This window comes from Artemia franciscana, chromosome 4, assembly GCF_032884065.1.
Source record: "Artemia franciscana chromosome 4, ASM3288406v1, whole genome shotgun sequence".
NCBI lineage: Eukaryota > Metazoa > Arthropoda > Branchiopoda > Anostraca > Artemiidae > Artemia > Artemia franciscana.
This window is the reverse complement of record NC_088866.1, coordinates 17205523-17229934: the sequence shown is the minus strand read 5'-3', so window position 1 is coordinate 17229934 and position 24412 is coordinate 17205523. Positions and strand designations below refer to the sequence as shown.

Below are 24412 nucleotides of genomic sequence, written 5' to 3'. Positions count from 1 at the left end.
AATCTTAATCTTAAAATCACACCATCAGATTCAGCGTATCAGAGAACCCTACTGTAGAAGTTTCAAGCTCCTATCTACAAAAATGTGGAATTTTCTATTTTTTGCCAGAAGGCAGATCACGGATGCGTGTTTATTTTGTTTTTTTTCCCCAGCGATGATCGTATCGACCCAGTGGTCCTAGAATGTTGCGAGAGGGCTCGTTCTAACGGAAATAAGAATTTCTAGTGCATTTTTAAGTGACCAAAAAATTGGAGGGCACCTGGGCCCCCTCCCACGCTAATTATTTTCCCAAAGTCAACGGATCAAAATTCTGAGATATCCATTTTGTTCAGCGTGGTCGAAAAACTTTATAACTGTGTCTTTGGGGACGACTTAATCCCCCACAGTGCCCATGGGAGGGGCTATAAGTTATAAACTTTGACCAATGCTTACATATAGTAATGGTTAATGGTTTCCTTGGAAAGTGTCGTAATCCAAGATAGTTACCATCTTAAAAAACCTAAAATTTCTTAATCCAAAATGATTTCTTTGAAACAAACAAATCCTGTTTTTGTAACGAGTCTAGGCTCGTACTGCGAAATCTCTATGGAAGAAAGAGTATCTAGTTTAATCTGTCTTTACAAAATCAGTCTTTATCTCTTCAGATAAACAATGATAATTAAGTATGCAATTGACTATTATTATCAACACCAATTTACAATAAACTCACATTATTTACCTAATTTTATAATATCAAAAAGTTGGTGGTAACGTACTTTAAGTAAGGAGCGACTCAGCTCAATAGTGATCGAAACTCTAAAAAACGGAACTTCAATATCAATAGATGCATCCAAAGAATCAACTTATTATGCTGATTCTAAATATACAAGATTCGTCAAGTTTAGTGTTGCCCATCAAAAGTCACGAGCCAGAGAAAATTTGCTTGATTTTTAAAAATAGCTGGAAACCCCCCTAAAATTAAAGGAATCTTAACATTTGAAAAGTCATACCAAATTAAACTTGTTTTAATTAAATTTGGCTGAAAGCTAAAAATCGAACTATTGGATTCAGCGTACGTGAGACCCCAACTGTAGAATTATCAAGCTCTTATCTGCAAAAATGCGGAATTTTGCTATTTTTGCCAGAAGACACATCACGTATGCGTGTTTATTTAGTTTTCTCGTTGTTTTTTTTTCAGGGGTGATCATATCGAAATAATGGTCCTATAAGATCGGCAGAGGATGCATTCGGACGGAAATTAGAAGTTCTAGTGCCTCTTTTAAGTGACCAAAAAGATCGGAGGGCAATTGGGCCCTTTCCCACACCCATTTTCACCCAAAATTATCTTATCAAAATTTTTAGATAGCCATTTTGTTTTGTATAATTGAAAAATCAATAATTATTTCTTTAGGTGTAAAATAACCCCCAATAGTCCGTGGGCAGAGGTCAGTAAGTTATGAAATTCGACCATTGTTTATGTATACAAATTGTTATTGGGAAGTATAAAGACTTTTTTTAGGGTGTGTGTGTGTGTGCTTGGGGTGGATTTCTATATGGAAAATTTTCCTTGGGAAGAGAAATTTCTGGGTAGGGGGTGTGAATATTCCAGGGGAAATGCTACACTGGGGGGGATCTGACAGAATTGCCATACGAAATTCTTTTTAATTGTCTTACATTCTCTTTGCCAAATTTTTCACGTGAAGATGTCCGGGAGAATTATCCAGGGGCTTTTTTCCGCGTGTTTTGATTTACGGGAAATAATTTCCACAAAAGGGGGCATTTCTGGAGTGGACGAGAAACCGATTAGAGATTAAAGTGTTATTCAAATGAAAGAATGCTAAGGAGAATTCTTTAGGCTTGATCGTCCCAAACTAATTTTACAGGGAGTGGGATTCTTAGCGAGGATGGAACTGTCTGGAGGGAATTAGACAATGGAATGGTGCATTTTAGGGTGAAATTCCCACGGTGAGTTGACAATGAGGGGGAGGGGTATGTTTCATAGAGGGTGGGCAAGATTTACCGGTATTTTTTTTTGAACGAACAGAAATTATTCCATATATGAAGGGTTGCCCTCTCCTCAATATATTGTTCTTTACGCTAAAGTTTGACTGTTTGTCCCATTTCTGTAAGAGCACCTACTGAAACACGGGGGCCGTTTAATTAGAATAAGAAGCTTTTTTAAAAGTGCAAACAGCTCTAGCGTAAAGAGCAAGGGATTAAGAAAGGGCAACATGGTATAAATCTGCCAAAACTGATATGCAGATTTTGCTTTAATTTTTCATATACTGTGAGCAAAATTCGAACCTCCATTAGTTAAAAACGGTCAGAAATTAAATATAAACAAACAAGTTGTTTTTAACTGAAAGTATGGAGCGACATTAAAACTTAGAACGAACAGAAATTATTCTGTATATGAAAGGAGCTGTCCCCACCTCAACGCCTCGCTTTTTACGCTAAATTTTTACTGTTTTAAAAAGTGGAGCTGTGATAAAGAGTCTAACTTTAGCGTAAAGAGCAAGGCGTTGAGGAGGGGACAGTCCCTTTCATGTACGGAATAATTTATGTTCGTTTTAAGCTTTAATGTCGCTAATTATTTCAGTTTAAAAAATGTTTTTTTTTATTTAATAAATAATAAGGGATATGGCTGTGGAAGGTATTATCTGTAATACCAATTCATATCTGGATAACCAATTTTAGTTTATTACTAAATTTTTTGGTATTTGTTATTATTGTTGATTTTTATTTTTATTAGAACGGTTGTCTGTTATTTTGTCATTCTGTGGCACAAGGTTTATGGGGCTCCAACATCTATGGTTTTATTGCCCGAAACATTCTATTATTATTTACAACGAGACAAGCCTATCGCTTGCTTTGTTCTTTTTTGTTTTTTTTTTTTAATGTAAATTATACTATATTTATGTAATTAAATTTATTCAATTTTTTATAGTGTGGCAAGAAAATGAATGAATTTTTAGAACATGAATGAATTTTTAGAGGTTTTACGAGTTCAGGGTGCTAAAATAGGCTTGAAAATTAATGTTAAGAAGACTAAGTCACTAGGGCTAGGAATAAGTGAAGATGAACAGGTGACATTAGGTAACGAAAAGATTGATCAGGTTGGGAGCTTCAGTTACCTTGGTAGTATTATTAGTAAAGATGGTGGGAGCAGTGAAGATGTTAAAAGTAGAATAGCTAAGGCCCAGGGTGTTTTTTTACAGTTAAAAAAGGTTTGGAAGAATAGAAAGATAAGTCTACAAACCAAGATTAGAATATTGGAAGCTACAATGATGACAGTGGTCAAATATGGCTCTGAAGCATGGGCACTCCGAAAAGCAGATGAAAATTTACTAAATTTTTTCCAGAGAAATTGCCTACGGATTGTTCTGGGTACCCGGCTGACTGACCGTATTTCAAACAGTAGGTTGTACGAAAAGTGTGGTTCAATCCCGCTTTCTGGGGCTATAATGAAAGAAAGGTTGAGATGGCTAGGCCACGTTCTACGGATGAAGGATGACAGATTACCGAAGATTGTCCTTTTTGGCCAACCGTCTGGGGCTACATGGAAAGCAGGTCGTCCTTGTCTGGGTTGGGAGGATGTCATAAATAAAGATTTAAAGGAAATGGGAGCTTCCTGGGAGGGTGTAAAGAGGGAGGCTTTAAATAGATTAGGTTGGAGGCGGAGCGTGCGTAGCTGTGTTGGCCTCAGGCGGCTTTGTGCTGCAGTGAGTTATTAGTAGTAGTAGTAGTAGTAGTAGTAGTTACCTTTAAATATCTCCTTCTGGCCTCGTTTTACTTTAATTCCGGCCTCCATTGCAAAATGAAAAGCTGCTAAATTTCTTGCTTCTTCCTTTTCAGAAGTTAAGATGGGCACCAACCTTTCCAACCAATTTTTATTCTGACCATGTCTGTGGGTTGCACACGTGGTCGCAAACAATATTGGGTCATGACTGTTTACAAATGGCTCTACCAAGTTCAATGCCTCAGAGTTTCTCACTTGTCCTTCAATTTCTTTGTTAGCCACTAAAGCAGCAATAGCTAGAAAGGCATAGTATTTTATATTATCGTCATTATGGAAAGCGAGAGGAAAGAGCCAATATGGAACTTTTCTTTTTATCATTTGTTCTTGATTTTCAGCACCACCATAGAGAGAAAGATTGGCAAGAGCACCAGCACAGTGGCGCAGCGTTTCAACATCTGTCTTCCGGCATTCACGTATCACTGCTTCTAAACCACCTAATTTCACTACATCTGTACAAGTCATTTCATTGTGCTTAAAAAGATGTTCTAATATCCCTGTACCAACACGGCTGTGATCAGGATTTTGACTTTCTTTTGTGTAATTACAAGCTACTTGCACTACTTTCTGTAACGCGTTTTCAACAACATATCCACGATTCTCTTGAGTTAAACACTGTTCAAGCAGTTTAGCGCTGCTTAATTTTAAATCGTCTTTAGTTGATGAACAATTATCTAATAGAATATCTAGCCCTCCATTCATTCTAAGGACATTACATAGGTTATCAACTAGGTCATGCCCGAAAATAGGAACTGCCCATGCCTTTCGAATCATATCGTGGACGTGATTGAGAACTTTTGGCATTTGCTCTTGTTGGATTGATTTGAGTTGATCGACACAAGAGGACATGGCACCGGTATATTTAAGAATTGCGTCTTCAACTTCGTGTGGGTTCGAATTCGAATCCAGTTTTTCGAGGTCGTCTAAAGATGGCAGTGAAAGTGATTCTTCACAGAATGTTCCGTTCATCTGAAAAAGAATAAATGCTTAAATGTCGTTAGAGTGGTACAGAGCATTTTTACGGGCAATAAGTATGTTTCTTTAATTTTGGACGCAGCACATATACTACTCAAGGTCAGCACAGCTACTCACACTACTCTACCCCAATTTCCTTTAGATCCCTTCTAATGACTTCTCATCACGTTCGGGGAAGACCTTTTTTGGAATGATCCCGGAAGGATGACAAAGAAGCATGATTTTTGGTAATTTATCATCCGTGGCACATTCCTTCACCCTAAGGGGATGTGAAAAGTATTTTACCATTCCTCGAATACAAACCTTACTAAGCCGAAATTTGTCACTAATTCTGAAATATGAGGCTAAATGCATTAAGACAGCTTAAATGCTAGTACGACGCCATTTTTTTACGCTAAAAGTCTCAATGTTTACATCAGTTATAAGTTGCTATGTGGAAATCAACCGATGTATAAGCGTGAGTTATGGCCGCCCATTCATGACATTTGAATTAAAACATGAATAAAAGCCATTCTGGAATAATTTACCTTTTTTCAAGTATGAGTAACCACTTTTTTGGCAACATATAAGAGAGGGTTTTTATTTTGTATCAAGAATGGCCAATATCAATGACACTTATATTGGTCGTTAGGTGGTAGCAGAACAAGACAGAAAAGAGTAGTTTTGCCATACGCGATCGAAAGACGTTGCCATACGAATTCCGGTTGGTATGTCTGGGAGAAGTTAATAATCACCAGACAGCCCAATTCAAGGCGTTGAATAGAAAGCATGAGCTAAAGCCATTTTGGAATAATTAACTTTTTTCATGTATGAACAGCCCCTTTTTTGGCTAAATATAAGAAAGGCTAGTAGAAAGCATGAGCAAAAGCCGTAGTGGAATAATTCACTTTTTTCAAGCATGAGTAACCATACTTTTTTTTAGCTATACATAAGAAGCAACTTCAACTTTACATAGTTAACGAACTGTATCAATAAGGCTTATATTGCGTTAGGTGGTAATAGAACATAACAGGTAAGGATATTAATATGTAACAGTATCAATAGGGCTGCGTTAGGTGGCAATAGAACATAATGGAAAAGGCTGAGTTTGCCAAGGACAATGAGGCGACGCCGTAGCACGAATTCTGGCTAATATTCTCATTGAAACTATTTCATCAGATTGCCCATTCAAGAAATTGAATTGAAAGCACGAATAAAAGCCATCGTGGAAAAGTTTACTTTTTTCAAATAGGAGTAAACATTTTTGATTTTTTTTTTCTATACATAAGAAGCGACTTAAACTTTGCAAAGGTAACGACGAATATCAGTAAATTTAATAATGGTTGGGTTTATGGACCGAAAACGGCTGAGCGACATCGCAGCATATATTCTGGCTTGATTATCTGATTGAAACCAATATTGTAAAAACAGGGCCAAAAGAAGTTCCTTGACTGGAGGCAATTCACATCCTAGACAAACAGTTCTAGACTCGGTAACTACATGCTTAGCTGTTATTTCTCGTAGCAAACACTGGATTTCTCAGGTGAACTGAAAATCCCTGGGTATAGATGTAAGAACGGCTACGAGTCCAGGCATGTAATTCTAGTTGAATACACAAGAAAACATTTCTCCGCAAAACGATAAACTGTGTTCCGCGATCCACTTGTGTCTTTGTAAGTCACGAAAACATCTCATTTGTTTTTGTGAAATTTCCGAAAATTATTACACGCAAGAATATACTGTTTGGCTTTTCTTCTTAGATTTTGTGAACCAATTGTTATTTCAGATAAAGAAGGGCTAAAGTGATGACAACGACTCTGACACTGATCCCTCTTCTTAAGGAATTAGAAGCTTGATTTTGCACTAATCTTTTTTTGAAAGGAGGAGATGGAGTTTTATCTTTTTTACAACTTCAAAGAATTATAGCACTTTTAATTCATTTACCAAAACGTTCAATTTCTTTATACCCCTCCCTCTCTGCCTTTAAACAGCTTCTTCTCTGCCCCGTGGGTGAGTCCCTCTCAGCTCAGACACTTCTTAACCTATATCATATTATTTTCCCATGCCTTCGGCCAAAAACAAAATATCATATTGTTCGAACATTCTTTAATTTTTCGTTCAACACTTCATCTGCGAGTCATATTGTGTGGAATAAGTTGCCCGAATCAGCTCGAATGTGCCACTCATTCGGTTTGTTTAAAAAATTATTAAAATTTTTTTGACTTTTTAGATGTTATCTTATCTATTTATATTATATATATATATATATATATATATATATATATATATATATATATATATATATATATATATATATATATATATATATATATATATATATATATATATATATATATATATATATATATATATATATATATATATATATATATATATTATTTTATTTGAGTCTATTTAATCTACTAATCTACTTAAAAAATTTAGTCTATTCATTCCATTTAGTTTTGTTTTCTATAGTTTTTATTTTATTCATATTTTCGTTTCTTCTCCTTTTTGCTCTTCGAGTCTCTGCGAGTAAGTGACTATTTTAATTTTGTTTTTGTTTTTTTTTTCTTCTCTGAGTAAGTGACTCGTTTGTCTTCCCCCTTCTTTGCAGGCCAAAGAGCCTTTGGGGGAATAGTAAAATGTAATATTGTATGAGTTTTTCACGATGAATAATTCTTATCTTATTATCTTATCTTGTTTTTATTCCGTGTTTCCCTTCTAGAATTTGTTTTTCTTACCACCTGGCAAAGGCGTATCCAGGGGGGAGGTTCAGACTTGAACCCCCGCAGAATTTTTGTCCGTCTCGTAAAAACAAAACGAAAATGCATATTAACAAATTTGTTATAGGTTTTTAAAGTTTCTGTGTACCCTCCTCCCCCTGAACAAAAATCTTGGATACACCGTTACCACCTTATAAAAGCAAAGCTTTAGGACGCTGCTTGCCGATTCATCTCATTTGCTTATCCAGTTCAAAGATAAAGATTACCAACATTTTAAGGGCTTGCGTCTCTTCCATATTCAAGCCAAGGTATATAAGATACATAACTATTATGTGGCTAACTACCGCTTATTATTAGCTTGTACATGCAATTCCATTCAATTAGTCTTAATAAAATCCTAACCATTTCATGTTTGTCTTACCACGAACACCGCCAGGATAGATCATAGGTTAAATAGGGAGGAGGTGCTATCGGGAGGTTGGCTTTGCCGGGATATAAATATGAATATATACAATTTTCCTGTACATTAATTTTCCAGAGGGGGGGGGGTCACTGCCTCCAAACCAGCAACCATGAGTTTTGCTATTAGTTAATAATTGTGAAAGTCACACTATCTCTCCATTCTACAAAAATAAGTATATAATGTGATTTTCACTTTTTTTTACTTTTCACATATTTTTTACCAGTTCCTCATTTGTTCTTTAAATCCACCCTTTTTCTTACGAAACTTTTCGTTTTTACAGGATGCTTAATGAATTTTCGAACAGAAGGTGGGCCAGTGCCTATTGACCATCCTCAAACGACGCCCCTACTCAAGCTTCCACTCCCCTATTGTTTGATGGTTAGTCCCATTTATAAATTCCTACGAAATAATGCGTGCAAATGACGACGGACAAAATTCTATAATTTATTATTTTTTAGTTAGTAATTCGTAATATTAAGATATAACAAAGAAATCAGCTAGCAAAAAAGGTATACACCATCCGATCCCCTATTCATCACTTTTTTCAATTATAATAGTTGCTACCGTCGCAATTTCGCTCCAGACCCCTCCCTCCCTGTGACCTAGATAGAACCCTAAGCTATACAAAAAAAACTTTCCAGATTATATTTTTTCTTCTTTTTTACATCGGTATTATAGACCGACTGTTGATAAGACATAAGTACCCAAAGATAATGTAAAACATTAAATTTTTTAGCCTATAAACTGACTTTTTTATAGCCTATGGCTAGATTCTGCTATTGGAGGGGAGCGGGGTGCAATTGCGACAGTAGAAATTATCATATTTGGAAATAGAGTTGAATGAGGATTCAATTAGTATATTTTCTTTTTTTTTGCTACCTGATGCGTGATATATAAAAAAATTGCCTTTAATTTATCTGATGTTACATATAAGTACAATAAGTCCTGAACTGAACATACCTTAGCGATGTTCGTTTTAACTTTAGCTATTAGTTGCGTCGGCATTCCCTCTTTTTCAAAGATACATTCAACAATTCCTGGGCACAGCTCGGTTTATACTGGCACATTAGCACACGGTATTACTAAGTTGGCAAAGCGTTTATATAATGATATCACTCTTCATTTTTAGCCTTGCTTTTTGCTTTTAGATTTAGGCCACAAACATATTTTCCCAGTTGTGAGGAAACGCTAATAAATCATCTAATATTGGGAAGGGACTTAAATTATGTGTATGATACGTTGTTTTTTCGTTCATGAGAATATTAGCTGTCCAAAATCAAAACAAGTTCCTGGTAATAAGTTGGTTTCAAATTAAATTCACTGTCGATCTTTATCTCGATTATGGTAAATCAAAAGGCTATATATCATATGAAATATATTTTTAAGCAGAACCAGGGCCCTTCAAAGGAAGGGGGGCTGGGGCACGCTGTCCCGGGCGCTGTTGCTGGGGAGAACTGCGATTTTAAAAATTTAGTCAGCCAGCAAATAACAAATTCACCTTGCTCTCATTCACAGTGACCCGACACTACTTGGCTCCATTTGGAGATGAGCTTAATCTGATAATTTAGAGCTAAAATACAGGTATGAACGAATATATACGATAAAATTTAAAATTAAAATGTTTCTGCTAGTAACTCCATCTGCTGATTCATGAGCCGAATGAAAAGTACTTCAGTGGAAATGGGAGTAGCAAGGAAGCAAGGTTGAAATATTTTAGCAAACATTAAAAAGTAGCAAAGATAAATTTTGTTTGGGAATCTACCAGATATTGGCTGGGACGAGACTATAAAATAAGACTGAGAGATTCTGATTTCTAAAGAAGAAGAGTTGGGCACCACAGGGAGGTCAATGAGCCTTCATCGAGGTGTCAGCCTTAGAAAGCTTCAGGTTGCGAAAAGTTTTTAAGTAGAAGTAATAGTAACAAGTCTTCGTACATCTGCCCTCTGTGGAATAAACGAACAATGTTTGCCGAAGTATCCGTCTTAGGCGGCTCAACGCTCATAAGCTTTTAGAGGAAGAAGTAACATGTTAAAGTACATATGCCCTCTGTACTTAATATACTGGCCCAGCCGTCTCAACGGACCTGAGTTTCTAAAGTCGTATCACCTAGCCATAATATGCTTGGCCATTCAGATTGGCATCTGATGTCTTATTCAGTTAATATATACATAGAGGTGTATTCATACGATTAGGTATAACTAAATTGGATATTGTGGGGGTATTAGAACACTTGTTATGGGGATTGAGTCGAACGGCGCAAAAACTGTGTTCTAAGGCAAGAATGTGTCAATTTTTCTATTAGATTTATTGGGTCAATCTTTTGGCGAATCCCGCTCCCTACACAAGCATATATATATATATATATATATATATATATATATATATATATATATATATATATATATATATATATATATATATATATATATATATATATATCAGGGTCGTATCCAGGATTTTTTTAGGGAGGAGGTTAAAAAACTTTAAAAATGCAAAAAAAAATATTTATTTTTGTTACGTTTTAACGAGTCGGACGAACACTTCGGGGGGTTCAAACCCCCTAACCCCCTTCCCCTCTCCTGGATACGGCCTTGACAGTAGCTGTGGAGTCTCCCTGAAATCAACGCCTTGTGTTGGTATTTCGTGTGTGGTGCAGCCAGAAACGGGGGGGGGGGTTTGTTGCAACGAAAAAGGTAACAAAACATAAATTTAAAGAAAATATAAAAGCAATAAAACAAAAACACTAGGTTTTCTTCTTGTTGATGGACTCTTCTGAAACCTCAGACAGGGATTAATTCCATCTTTAGCATTCAAAATAAGCTTGAATTCTTTTGGAGTATATACAATAAATCATGAAATGAAAGCTTCTTAAAAAAAACTTAAGCACGGGTTCTGCTTAACAGATAAGACGAACATTTGAATACAGCTTTATAAACAAAACCTTTTTGGCAGCAAAGTTGCAGAAATAGAATCACGTCATGGCTTAAAATATCTATTTACGTTCGCCATGTCATTTTACTTGACTCATCCCTTTTTACCATGCCAAAAATTGCGCTCGTGATAACTCACTATTTGGACACCAGAGTTCTTTTTTTGATGAAATATTAAGAGGCAATTGAATAAATTTACAATTATCGTCTGCAGAAAAACATCAGAATGGAATTTAAATTAACAAAGTTAATTTCTAATCGAGTCATTGCATGTTGAAAACAATTAAATCTTAAATTTGCACTCGGGGTTGCCGCAGGCAATACATTAGCATCATAGCCATAACCAGGGGGGTTGCGTGGCTCACCCCCCCCCCCCCGATTTTTTTCGAATCTTAAAAACTTGACACAAATTCATATAAGCAGATTTTGATACATTTATTTAAGTTTTGTTGTAACCCCCCTCCCGAAAAAAATCCCCCTAAACAAAAACTTTGGATACGCCCTTGATTACCAGTATTTGCAATATCTTTTTCCCGAAATTGTTAATTATGAGTGCATTTACGGAGAATAATACTTTCTAGGAATTTTCCGTAGAAGTTAGTAAATTCTGGCAAAAGATAGGTCTTAGACAAAACTATGAAATGTTTTGCCTATATTTGGTGATTCTTTTTAGTTTAGCACCTCGCACACGAAAAACAATCTGGTCACAGTGCCTTTTTCTTCCCGTAGTACTTCTGTTACTCGTAAGACGGTGAATATCACAAGTTGGAAATATGTCCGTTTTAAACTGCATAAAGGCTCTTTTAGAAAGTTGAAAAAAGGATAACAAAAACCATTGATGGCGCAAAGGGCGTCGAATTAACGTTTCGGTTGCCGGGTCTTTTTTCTTACAGAGACAGAAAGCAAGTCTGTTGCCCAACCTTGTGGTAGATGAGATAAACTCTCGGGACTAGTATTACCAGGCAGAAGGTTAAACCACTGTGCTACCAAAGGGTTTAGAAAGTTCCACCGTTAAATAGCAGTAATTTAGGGAAAAAAAGGAAAGAAACAAAATTTTCAAATTAGCTTCCTTTTACTTAATAATTTCGATAATTTTACAAATCTTGTCGAAGGTACAACATTCTAAACCGTTTTCGTTAACTTTTATCTTACACTGCTATCATAACTCAACCCCCAAAACACAAAAAAAAAGAATTAAAAGAAAAACACTCTAGGATATTCTACATCATATATTATATATTAAATTAAAAAAAAACAAATTTTTCTAACGAAAAGTAAGGAGCGACATTAAAACTTAAAACGAACAGAAATTACTTCGTATATGAAAGGAGCTGCTCCCTCCTCAACGCCCGGCTCTTTACGCTAAAGTTTGACTCTTTCTCTTAACTCTACTTTTTAAAACAGTAAAAAACTTTAGCGTAAAGAGCGGGGCGTTGATGAGGAAGCAGCTCCTTTCATATACGAAGTAATTTCTGTTCGTTTTAAGTTTTAATGTCAAAAATTCAAAATTCCACATTTTTGTAGATAGGAACTTCTAGAATAGGGTTCTCTGATACGCTGCATCTCATGGTGTGCTTTTCCTTAAGATTCTATGAATTTAGGGGTTGTTTTCCCCTATTTTCTAAAATAAGGCAAATTTTCTCGGGCTCGTAACTTTTGATGGGTAAGACTAAACTTGATTATACTTATATATTTAAAATCAGCATTAAAATACGATTCTTTTGATGTAGCTATTGATATCAAAATTCCATGTTTTAGAGTTTTGGTTACTATTGAGCCGGGTCGCTCCTTACTACAGTTCGTTACCACGAACTGTTTGATACATTTCTGAATATAGGTCGAATATTCCAAAATCCCTTCTTATATTCATTCTCTTTACCTATCATGCGTTCCCTTTGGCTACTCAATAAATATAAGACGATATTAGCAAAGCTACAAAAACGATAGGATCCAAGGCGACAGGGACGCAGCCAGGGAGGCTAGGGGGCCAAAGTCCTACATTTTAGTGAATTTTTGAAGACTTCTTGTTCAAATTATCAAATTAGTTTCTTTTTTGTTTCTGCCCCAGTCATTTCCAAAAAAATATTATTGCCCCCTACCCCACCCCACCCCCTCCACAAAAATATCCCCATGTAAGCGCCAGCACGGTGATGGTAATCTTTCTTATTAAACGAACAAAAATTGTACATATATGGCAGCTTTGGACTGCTTTTGGGTAACATTGCATGTGGTGCTCTTCTAAAGATTGAAAAAAAAAAACACATTTTTTCAACTGAAAGTAAGGACAACATTAAAATTTAAAACGAAAAGAAATTATTACATATATGAAGGGAGATGCCTCCTCCTCAACGCATCTCTCTTTATGCTAAAGTTTTTTAGTACTTTTAAAAAAAGCTTCTGATTGTTCCAATTAAACGACCCTTGTGTTTCAGGAGTTGTTCTTAAAGAATTGGGACGATATTCATTTTAGATGAAAGAAACGTGTTTTTTTATTTAATCTCTGATCGTTTTTTAAATAATCCCAGGAAAAATATTTTCCTCGGGATATATCCTCTAGACAATTTCATCCCGGTGAAAATTTACCCATGACAATTACCCTTAATTACTCCACGCGTAAAATTGAGACGGAAAAGAGCAAGCAAGAAATAAAAAAAAGTATAGGAATTATGTCAAATTCTCCCAGTGTATAATTTCCTCTGACAAGTTTACCCCTGGAAACTTCCCCCGTGAAAAAACCCCAGCAGAAAATTCGTCTTCCCACCCTAAAATGTATGCATGCTTCCCAATAACAAATGCTATGCGTTAACAATGGGCAATTTTTATAACTTAAAAGACCTTTCCGGTGGGGCTTTGTGTGGGGGGGGGGGTCATGTTATATCAAAAGGCATCGTTATTGGGACTTTCAACTATGATGAACAAAATGGCTATCTCAAAATTTTAATCGGACGATTTTGGGAAAAGGGGTGGGAGAGTAGGCCCAGTTGCCCTCCAATCTTTTCGGTCACTTAAAAAGAGCACTGCAACTTTTAATTTCCGTTGGAATGAGCCCACTCACGATATTTCAGGAATACAAGGTCAATACTATCACCCCTGAAAAAAATAACAAATAAACACGCATCTGTGATTTTTCTTCTCGCAAAAAAAAATCTACATTTTTGCAAATAGAAGCTTGAAACCTCTACAGTATGGTTTTCTGATACGCTGAATACGATGGTGGGATTCTGTATAATATCTGCTTTCATTAAGATTCTATGACTTTTAGGTGCTGTTTCCCCCTTTTTTTCCAAAAATAAGGCACATTTTCTCAGGCTCGTAACCTTTGGTGAATAAGACTAAACTTAACGAAACTTATATATTTGAAATCAGCATACAAATTTGGTTCTATTGATATACCTATTGGTATCAAAATCTTATAGTTTCTTATCAATTTCTTATAGTTTCGTTTACTATTGAGCCAGGTAGCTCATTACTTACAATTCGTTACCACGAACTGTTTGAAACCATCTTACTAAGATAAATATAAATACTGCCATTAGACTTTTACGCTCCTTCACAGTGTAATAGTGGCTTCTCTGCCAATGCACCCCACTGCCACCCCCTGATGGTCCCAGATATAACCTTAGGATAACTAAAAGGAAACACTAGAACAATGAAATCCTCACTTTATAATATGCAACTAGTTTGTTTTAATCAGATTATCAAGTTTTCTGTCGTTATTATCTTTCTTTTTTTTAAAGTCATTTCAAATGATATTTTAGTAAATAACGCACACAGTCACAGGCGAAGATAAATTCCAAACTATGGGAATAACGGGTTTAACAAAGGACCTCAGATATATAACTAAATAAAATGAATGAAGAAATGCTTTAGCCTACTAGAGATAAAATAAAAAAGTAAAAAAAAAGAATAAATAACATAAAATATGCTTTAGATTATGTAAAGATTAAAAAGTTAAAATAGCAAACTGACCTGTTTATGTGATGTATATGAAACGTTCAATCTATTCATTTTTTTCATTTTCTAAATGTTATCTATTGCGCACGCTCGACCGGACAATATAATGCTCAAATCAATCTAGGACGCACACATATAAATAGTTTTGTCTCAACTGTTATCTGTAGACAATTTTGGAGGAGATAATTGCTCTACATTTCCGGAGCTTATAAATTAGGAAAAAAAAGAGACCGCGAATCATTTAAGTAAATTTTTGCATTCTTATCTGATAATGTAAATTACAACGAGATTAGAATTTTGCATTTCAAGTGTGCCATGTGTACTAAGGGGTCAGACACTTTTTGCTTCAGATGTACTTGAATTCTTGCCTCCGAAACTACTCGCAATGTCTCCAAGCAATGGTTTTCAAATGGTGTTTGCTATTCCTTATTTTGGACACGAATTTACTTGATAAGGCGTCTTCAGATGGAGAATCACCAAGGCAAAATAAGGTTAAATCCACCTCCAGAGGCCACATCCAGGGGGAGTGTTACCGGGTTTACCTCTCCCCCCCCCCCGAAAAAGAAACCAAAAATTGGTGCGATTCGTAATAAAAAAAACAAAAATACATATAGACAATCAGGTACAGCCTTTACAGAGGCAGTGGTGACTCTCGCAAGACAATAAATGGAGGTTGAATAGTTGACAAATCCCCAAACGCAGTTGTCAGCCTTTCCATTCTCCTTTAAGATTCATTTAGTGGTATATACCTTTTGAATTTACACAAATAAGCTGCTGTCTCCATGCTTGGTAAATTACACAATGCTTTGGGGGTTGGCCAAACAGGGGGGAGGTAGGGGAAAGACCCTATTTGAGACACTAAGGCTATACAAATCATCGTTCAAGCATTTGTATGAGATCAAAGTTTCCTGGTAGGCCAATCTTAATCCAAAGCAATCTTCCATGACAGTTTTTTCATGTACTTTTTTCCCTTGCGCTTTTTGTGCGTAAAACCTTCTACCACTTCGATAGTTTAATCTTTGGTTAGATGGAACTCTACAGGCACGGTCTTAAAGAATTCACTCTTTAGAAGTATAATCATCTGAATTTAATTGCTCATGGTGGTTATTGTCCTGAGTGCAATCGTCCATTGCACAAATATCCGTGAACAAAATTCTGGGATACAATTTTTTCCATGCTTCTAAAATACTAAAAAAAAAAACAAAAAAAAAATAAATAATCGGCAAACCATTTAGAGAATTTCATGTATTCTTATATGATGCTACATATTAGACTGGGATGCCTACATTTTGTAATTCTAACGGGCCGAGTAATAACTGATACAAAAGAGAAAGCACAGTCGATCCAAAGCTTACACGTCTTTGACCAACCTATCCCAGATCTCAAACCTTTAAGCCAGCCTTTACTTCTAAGGTTGTAGAACTATTTGCGCCCTTAGTGTTCACAAACATTTTGTGACTCTTTGCAAAAGAGAAGCGATATCCTCTATATTGTGTCCGGCTAATTCACCCCTCCCCCAGAAAATCCTCCCTGTGGAAAATCTGCTGGTAATTAGCCCCCCCCCCCGGAAATTCCACCTCCCTTCTTGTAAGTGTTGGTACCAGATCAAGTTCACGGGAAGTTATTACTCGTACTGCTTAGTTCCAGCCTGTATCTCTATGGACTTCCATTATAGGACAACCCATTTACAGTTGCCACTAATTTCACATTTCCAAACCGTTTTCGTTAACCTTTATCTTACACTACTATGACAACTCAACCCTCAAAACACAAAAAAAGAATCAAAATAAAATAAAAATATAAACATAAACACTCTAGGATATTCTACATCATATATTCCATCTTCATTTTTGAATGTAGGTTGAATATTCCAAAATCCCTTCTTATATTCATTCTCTTTACCTATCCTGCGTTCCCTTTGGCTACTCAGTTTTACATGTGGGCCTATTTTCAGGCGGTAATTTGCAGTGGGGGGATTTTCCACGGGGATTGCGCCATGAGGAGAATTTTCCGGAGGGAATTAACCTTAGGGGGATTTCCCTGAGGGGGGGGGGGAGATTTTTAAAGGGGTTCCCCTATAACCTGTCTATATAACAGTGTCGTAGACAGAGAGGGGGTTGGGATGTTTAGTTCCCAACTCTTGTAATAGGAAACGGTTTTAAGATATTGACTATATTATACTTATGGAAGTACTTTTTCATTGCTTTAAGCCAAGACATACGGCAAATTCATCTTCTAGTAACTTAATCGATTTTAGAACTGGTAAAGTGATGTTCTTTAAGATTGCTGAAGCATAGCTAAAAGGTCTATGGTTTATAGCATCTATGACCAAGGTTGAATAACTTAGATGGTGTTATATGGATCCTAGATGGCGTAGAAGCGACCTTTAGAGATAAATGTTTTTTTCTAAATCAGAGGCGCGGAGGCAGATATGGAGCAAAGGAGTATATAAAGCAGCGATGCAATCACAACGCGTGTTAATGTGTCGGAAACTGCATAAAAAAGAGTCGCTTGAAATATTTCAATGTTCCCTTCCGTCACTGACTTTAAATGATTGAGCAGCTTAGAGGCGGAACCCGAGAGGGGGCCAGCATCGAGTTCAAAAGGGTACAGACCCCAAGCCCCTCCACCGCGCCACGTCCCTGAGTCTAGGTTACGAAGTTCATTTTATATTTATAAAACTAAATGATCTAATTATACACTGGAAACACTACGAAAGCTAGACTATATATAAAAGAAATGGTACTTATCTGTTATAGCGCCTAAGTGTATAGTTCATTTAATTATGGGTTTACGAATCGTCGTCTACGGCCTGGTGCGGACGAGAGCTAGACATTTGTACCCAAACATTTATCGATTGGAATAACTATTTCCGTGAAGTGAGTACGTTTTCTGTGCAACAGAAAAACTGTGGGAAAATTGGAAGAATTGGCCTCACACTTGAAATTGAGGATACCTTGTTTAGAAAAAGAAGAATAATGCAGGACAAATTTTACTCCCAAACAAAATCAGAAACTTTACTCGAACAAATTCAGCTCGGTATTGAGCCCAGTTCAACAATCATTTCCGATTGTTGGAGGGGCTACGATACAGATACGCCGAAGAAATTAGGGATCAAACGTTTGACTATGAGTCCCACTAAGAATTTTATCAACCCAGAAACCGGCACATTTAAACAACAAGTAGAAAGAATATGGGGTTCAGCAAAGTGGAGATATAAACGGTTCCGAGTTACAGTCCGCCACCCTCTGAAATCATATCTAGCGGAATACATGTGGTATATTTTCATCATATTTTGTGATATTTGATTAGGAATGAGTGTCCAAGAAACATGTTCTACTTAACTTCTATATACATAGGTGCTATAACAGATAAGTAGTGAAAAAATCACCATTAAAATGCGAAAAGTGGATTTCACCATATCGACCTCTGTGATGTTAATTGTATAATTAAATAATTAGATGCAGTATACGGCCGCGTTTTTTGCTATCTGGCCACAAAATGTTAAAACAAAATCTACCGGCGCCCTCATATTGTCCATGTTACCATGGCAGCATTTGCTACAGAAACCGACCCGGGAGATACTCCGTCTTTAATATTTCATCATTTTATCAGTTTCAGCTAAAATTAAGGGGCCATCTAATAAATCTAAATTACCAGCCTTGGAGGTAAATAAAATCTAAATTAACAACACTGACCTTATCAGGCGAATCTATTTTGGTTTACTTTGTTTTTTTTTGGCTCATTGATTCACCCAGCTATTACTTGCTATGCTACAAAAAATAAATCATTCACACAAATAAGACCATATTGAACATGCCACGTGTGGGAAAAGAGTGTCCACGCATGACAGAGACTATTACATGCGTGGTGCCACTCTGATAATTACACCAATGTAGTGGAGAGTGGTCAATCCTCAGATTGATGATTTGTTTAATAAATGTCATGCGCCCCCGCACAGGACACGGTTGTGCCCTTCATGGGAGAGTTGTGTATGTTTTTTGGTAATTGAGCGTAAATAAAAAGATAAAGATGTAAAGATAAGTAACGGTTTAGAAATAAAAAGAGAAACGTTTAAATATATTAAAAAAAAAAATAATTCGATGGAAAACAAGTCGACCAATCATCTCAGAAAGCTCAGTTTAGGGGAAATAGCACATAAATCTGGACAAATAGGACAAAAATGTCGTAATAAGGCTTTTGAATAGCCGACGAAATCAGGAAACACATAACAGGAAAAAATACGCTCTTATAGTAATTCATACAGAGAGAATAGAACAACCAAAGGAAAATCGTCAAGATGTCAAGAAGGAAGAAAAACTGCTTATGGTGAACAGATTTGACTCTTGCACGCATTCTTATTATTCTTAACGAATTCCACGAGTAAGGTTGTTACACGTATATTTTTTTGTGAATTTTAATTTCTTTTCGTATAAATAGCCTATGTCTATTTTGTTGTAAATTTTATTGTCAAAATAAAAACTATTTTACAAAATCGTTCGGACCGAGCCGTCCAAGCTGACTGGTTGGCACGCTGAATTACCAATTCTATGTCCTTCAGGGTAGGTGTTCGAGTCCCGCTATTGATGATTATGTTTTGGGACAGGGATCAGCGCTGTGATTCAGTAAGCTCAGCCAGAGTTGACCCAGGTCCAAATGGATACCTGAAGAAATCTGGGGGTGGGGGTGCGGGAAGCGTCTGATGCACCCAACCTAGCTCCTATTTGAAGGCAGAAAACCTATGCTATGCAGATCACTAGTCTGCATGTGAATTAAAAAAAAAGTTTTATTTACAATTACTTTAATTTATTTTTAAATTGTTGTAGATTGTAATAAGCACTTTCCATTAAAATCACTTGAAAAACAAACCTATATGTTTTATGCGCCTAACAGTTTCTAATATTAGTGTTAAGCCTAAAAGATAAAAGATCTGACAAAAACAAACTGAATCAAACAGTTGGTGGTAACGAAACGTAAGTAAGGAGCGACCCGATACAACAGTAACCGAAACTATAAAAACGGAAATTTGATACCAATAAATACGTCAAAAGAATTAGCTTATTATACTGATTTGAAATATAAAGTTTCATTAACTTGATCGGATTCATCGTAGCAGATAACTCTACTATAGAGGTTTCAAACTCCTATCGGAAAAAATCTGGCATTTTGTATTTTTTGCCAAAGAAAGATCACGAATACATGTTTTTTTTCAGAGGTGATTGTATCGGCTCAGTGGTCCTAGAATATCGGGAGAGAGTTCATTCAAACTGAAATTAAAAGTTTTAGTGCCCTTTTAAGTGACCAAAGAGATTGGAGGGCAACTAGACCCCCTCCCACGCCCCTTTTTCTAAAAATCGTCCGATCAAAATTTTTAGATACCCATTTTGTTCAGCATAGTTGAAAGGCCGAATAACTATACCTTTGAAAATTTCTTTAAGTTACAAAATTTTCCCATTGTTTACGCATAGTATTTGTTATCCGGAAGTATGCACACATTTTTCGGGTGGGGGTAGGACGAATTTTCTGTTGGTGGCATTTTCCACGGGGCTAATTTTCCATGGGGAGGGAAGTTTTCACGGGGCGAATTCTTCAGGGGATATTTTTACACTGAGGAAATTTGCCAGAATCTACGAAATTCTTCTTATGTCATGGTTTCTCTTTACCGACTCAATTTCACGCTTGGAGATGCTAAAGGTGACTCTCTGGGGTAAAATTTCACCAGGATTGATTTTTCTAGAGAATAAACCCGTGGAGAGGAGGGATTTTTTCGTGGAGTAGAATCCAGATTTCCAGGCTTTATCTAAAAAACAATCAGATATTAAATAAAAAAACAAGTTTTTTCAACTGAAAGTAAGGAGCAACATTGAAACTTAAAACGAACAGAAATTATTACGTATATGAGGGGTGGGGTTGCTCCTCCTCAACACCTTGCTCTTTCAGCTTAAGCTTGAATTATGTCCCAATTCCTTAAGAACGACTCCTGAAACACTATGTTCGTTTAATAAGAATAATAAGGAGCTTTTTTTTAATGTATTAAAAAATTTAGCGCAAAGAGCGAAATTTTAAGGAGGACACCGCACTCATATACGTAATATTTTCTGTTCGTTTTAAGTTTTAATGTTGCTCCTTACTTTCAGTTGAAAAAACTTGTTTATTATTATTTAATAACTCATAGAATTAGCTGAGAAATGATTTCGAAACTAACTGAAACTCATTACGTAGAATACGATGCAAGTTATCGTCACATGGGACAAAGTTATTTATTTCTATCCGCATAATGGAGCTTGGATAAACAAGATGGCAATCTTTTTAATTTGGTTATTTAGAATTTATTTTAAACTGAATTGATTTTAAGTTCAAATATAGATTTAGATTTCTATAGAGTGTTTGTCTAAAAAAGAAAGATTAAAATGATAAAATAATTGAGTGTACCTGTGTTGTTGTTGCAGTTGTTTCAGTTTTAATACTTTGCACTTCAATTTTGAGCTGCTTCTTTGTTGTTGCAGAGGTTCTGCCTTGCTGATTATAAGATCCGGATGTTGTGACCATGTTTCGTTCATTTTTAAAGGTTGTTGACATCTAACAGAAAAACACTCATAATTTAGTACAGGCAAATACTCGAGAATTTATTTTAAAAGCAAGCAGAAACATAAAAAACAAGAATAGTATGTGAATTATATAGGAACTACCCAAAGAGCCTGTTAGGCAGCCATTAAAAAAAAAAAAAAAAAAAAAAAAAAAAAAAAAAAAAAAAAAAAAAAAAAAAAAAAAAATTATGCAGCCATTAAACTGTATTGCATAATCTTTTATCGAGTCCAGAAAAAAATTTCACGCATCTCTCCTACACATGTAATTTTTAGTCCTATACACCCTCCCAATTTTTCCCTGACAGTTTAGCCATGATTTTTTTATCCCCCAGCCATGAGACAAAATAGGGTAAACTTGCCGTGCTACACATAAAATTCGTCAAAAATTTAAAAGCCTATTGACTGTATTCAATCTCTAGAGTGGGATATAGCCACTTGCCTTTACGCTTCAACTATGCAAAAAAAAGAATGTGTAGTACTCTTCTGAGATCATCTGAAAAACAACTTGCCCGTTACCCATCTTGAGCATAGCGTGATTGTTTTGCTATTAATGATTGGACGGATGTTACAGACATTTACCAATTATATAGACATAGAGTATGATTCAAGAAATTATGTGAAAATCATAAGAATCATAAAAGGTAATTTCCAGCTAGCCAATAGACATTTCGACCGGGAAAAGTTATTTGCTTCCCCAAAGCTGCTTTCTACAGTGAAGAGGACTTTCCACAGACTGTCGATAACAGAAATCGGATCTCTAAATAAGGAATTTTTGAAGACTACGTACACTAAAGGAATGTATTTTTATTTTGATTCCAATTGCATGAAACTGGTAAGTTTCAAAAAAGTAATCCAAATTGATGAGCTTAGGAATAACTGTATAATTTCACAACAGCGAGAAAACACATCGGAAATGTAGGATGGTTTTGATGAAAATTAAACCTAAGAGATCAACTCAAAATTGTTAGAACAAAGGTTTCAAACTCATATGTAAAGAAGTAAGAATTTTTTTAAATTTTTCCCTGAAAAGAATGAACAAAGATATATTTTTACTCGATTTCTTTTTTACACGAGTAACAATAAAGAGCTGCTGTTGTGGTATGGGGAGGGGCTCATCTGTAACAAATTGATAACTCCAGTGGAGTTTTCATTATAATAGCTTTCCATTAGTGGAGTCATATTAGTCGTAAAAAGTCTTTGGAATATAGCAACAAATAAAACTTTAAAAAATAAAGCTATAACAAAACTTTAGAAAACTTAAAAAAAATTAAACAAGTAAAACTGAATTTTCAGATACTGATAACCCACACGAACGCAAACGTACATTGAAACCGTAAAGAATCTAAATACTAAGCCTAAGAACCGGTTTTCATTCTGTTTTTAGTTTTTTCAATCCGCAAAAGATTTTCTTTTTTCAGTAAATGTATACCATTCGGATATGCAAGTTCTCATTCATACTCTTAAATTCCATAAATGTAAAAGTAATTTCAGAATTCTGGCTTGATCATAGATAGATCTGAAGCTGACGAAATCAATCTTTTTGAGTATATTATCTATTGCTGCCTACCGAGATGCACAGTTCTAACCTTCAAGGAGATAATCAGAGTATTTCTTCAAGAGGGGAAGGGGAGTCGGAAGTGCATTCAGGGCAACTATTTGGCTCCTCGGGCTAAATTCAAAGGGCATCCTGTATGGCGACATTTCATTAGCTCACAACAGCAATAAACGAACTAACATACCCTTCTTTTGAAAATATGCTTCTTTTTTATAGTCATCCTTTCAACCTCACTTGGTGAACTGTTTTTAAAAGCTGGTGACGTTTCTCAGTGCAGAGAACGATCAATATTAGCTCATGGAACATAAGTCAATTCATGAATAGACTTTTGAAAGAGTTCATTCTGCACATAAACAAAATATGAAACAGATACTATGTACAGATACCTGTACAATACAATATCGTATGAATGATAGAGTAGCAGGCTCCCAAATAGAGCAAGTCCACTTTCCATTCCCTTTTCTTTTCTTTCGTCATTTTTTCCTCTCGAGATTATTTATTTTTGGTAATTTTTTGAGCCCAAGTTTTACATCCGAGGGTAAAAGCGCTTCTTTTGATAAAAAAAGGCATCCATAGAAACGATTTTTACAAGGAATTTGGAAATAACATGGATGCTTTTACTTAATAGGATACATATGTATAATGTAATATTTTAACTAACATCTTGAGGGCTTCCCTACTGAAAGGGGGGAGGGAGAGTACTTACTTAGTAAAGAGCCATTTACATCCCATTCATTTTTTTTTCATTTAGGTGATCGTGCAGATCATTTGATTGAATACAAATGTGAAAGGTCCATTCGTGCCGTAAAAAGGGCCCTTTTGAAGGTTGTAAGTCAATCACAGGGCATCTTAATACTCCTTAAACAGCCCCTGTGTTCTCAGACACGCCTACAACCCCAAATGACATTAGATTTAAGTTTTGATATGTGAATTCATTTTAATCAGAACGGTCAAAAAAGGAATGTGCCTCCAGAATGAGCCTCCGACGGTTACGAGGTAAATAGTTCTCCTGGGGCAATTACCCTTTATTATGCGAGAAAGACTATAAAAATAGTGCCTTCACAATCCTTTTTGCAAAAAAAAACGTGTCACGATAGAAACAAGAAACTACTCAGGGGAAAAGGTTATTCAAAGAAAAATTGCTTAGGCTTTATAGTATAAGAACTAAATCTCTCTTTTTTTTTCAATTGTCTTCAGATCACACCATGAAGAAAGGTTACTATAATAATAAAGAACTTGCTAGTACCATAAATTGATTGGCTTTCTTCGATTATCCTTACCTTATAACACATCACAACAAGAACAAGAAGATACTACAGTGATAAAGAGCCTTTATAGCTCCACATACTTGTTTGCTTTCTTGGGTCTTAGGTGTTATAGCGACCACACCCGAGAACTGAAGTTAGGTTAATCCTAATTAAATGTACTAAAATATAATGAAAATATAATACTTTAGTAACCAAATTAT

General features: G+C 35.7%; 1 protein-coding gene across 1 annotated transcript in view; it reads right to left on the bottom strand.

Annotated features, from left to right (window-relative positions):
* LOC136026061 (NAD(+) hydrolase sarm1-like) overlaps nt 1–24412 on the bottom strand; it is a gene marked incomplete in the record, with an annotated part of 166228 nt that overhangs the window by 12305 nt on the left and 129511 nt on the right. The window contains 2 exon segments of the mRNA XM_065702247.1: nt 3742–4744; nt 21235–21381. Coding sequence (XP_065558319.1) covers nt 3742–4744; nt 21235–21381 — 1150 coding nt within the window.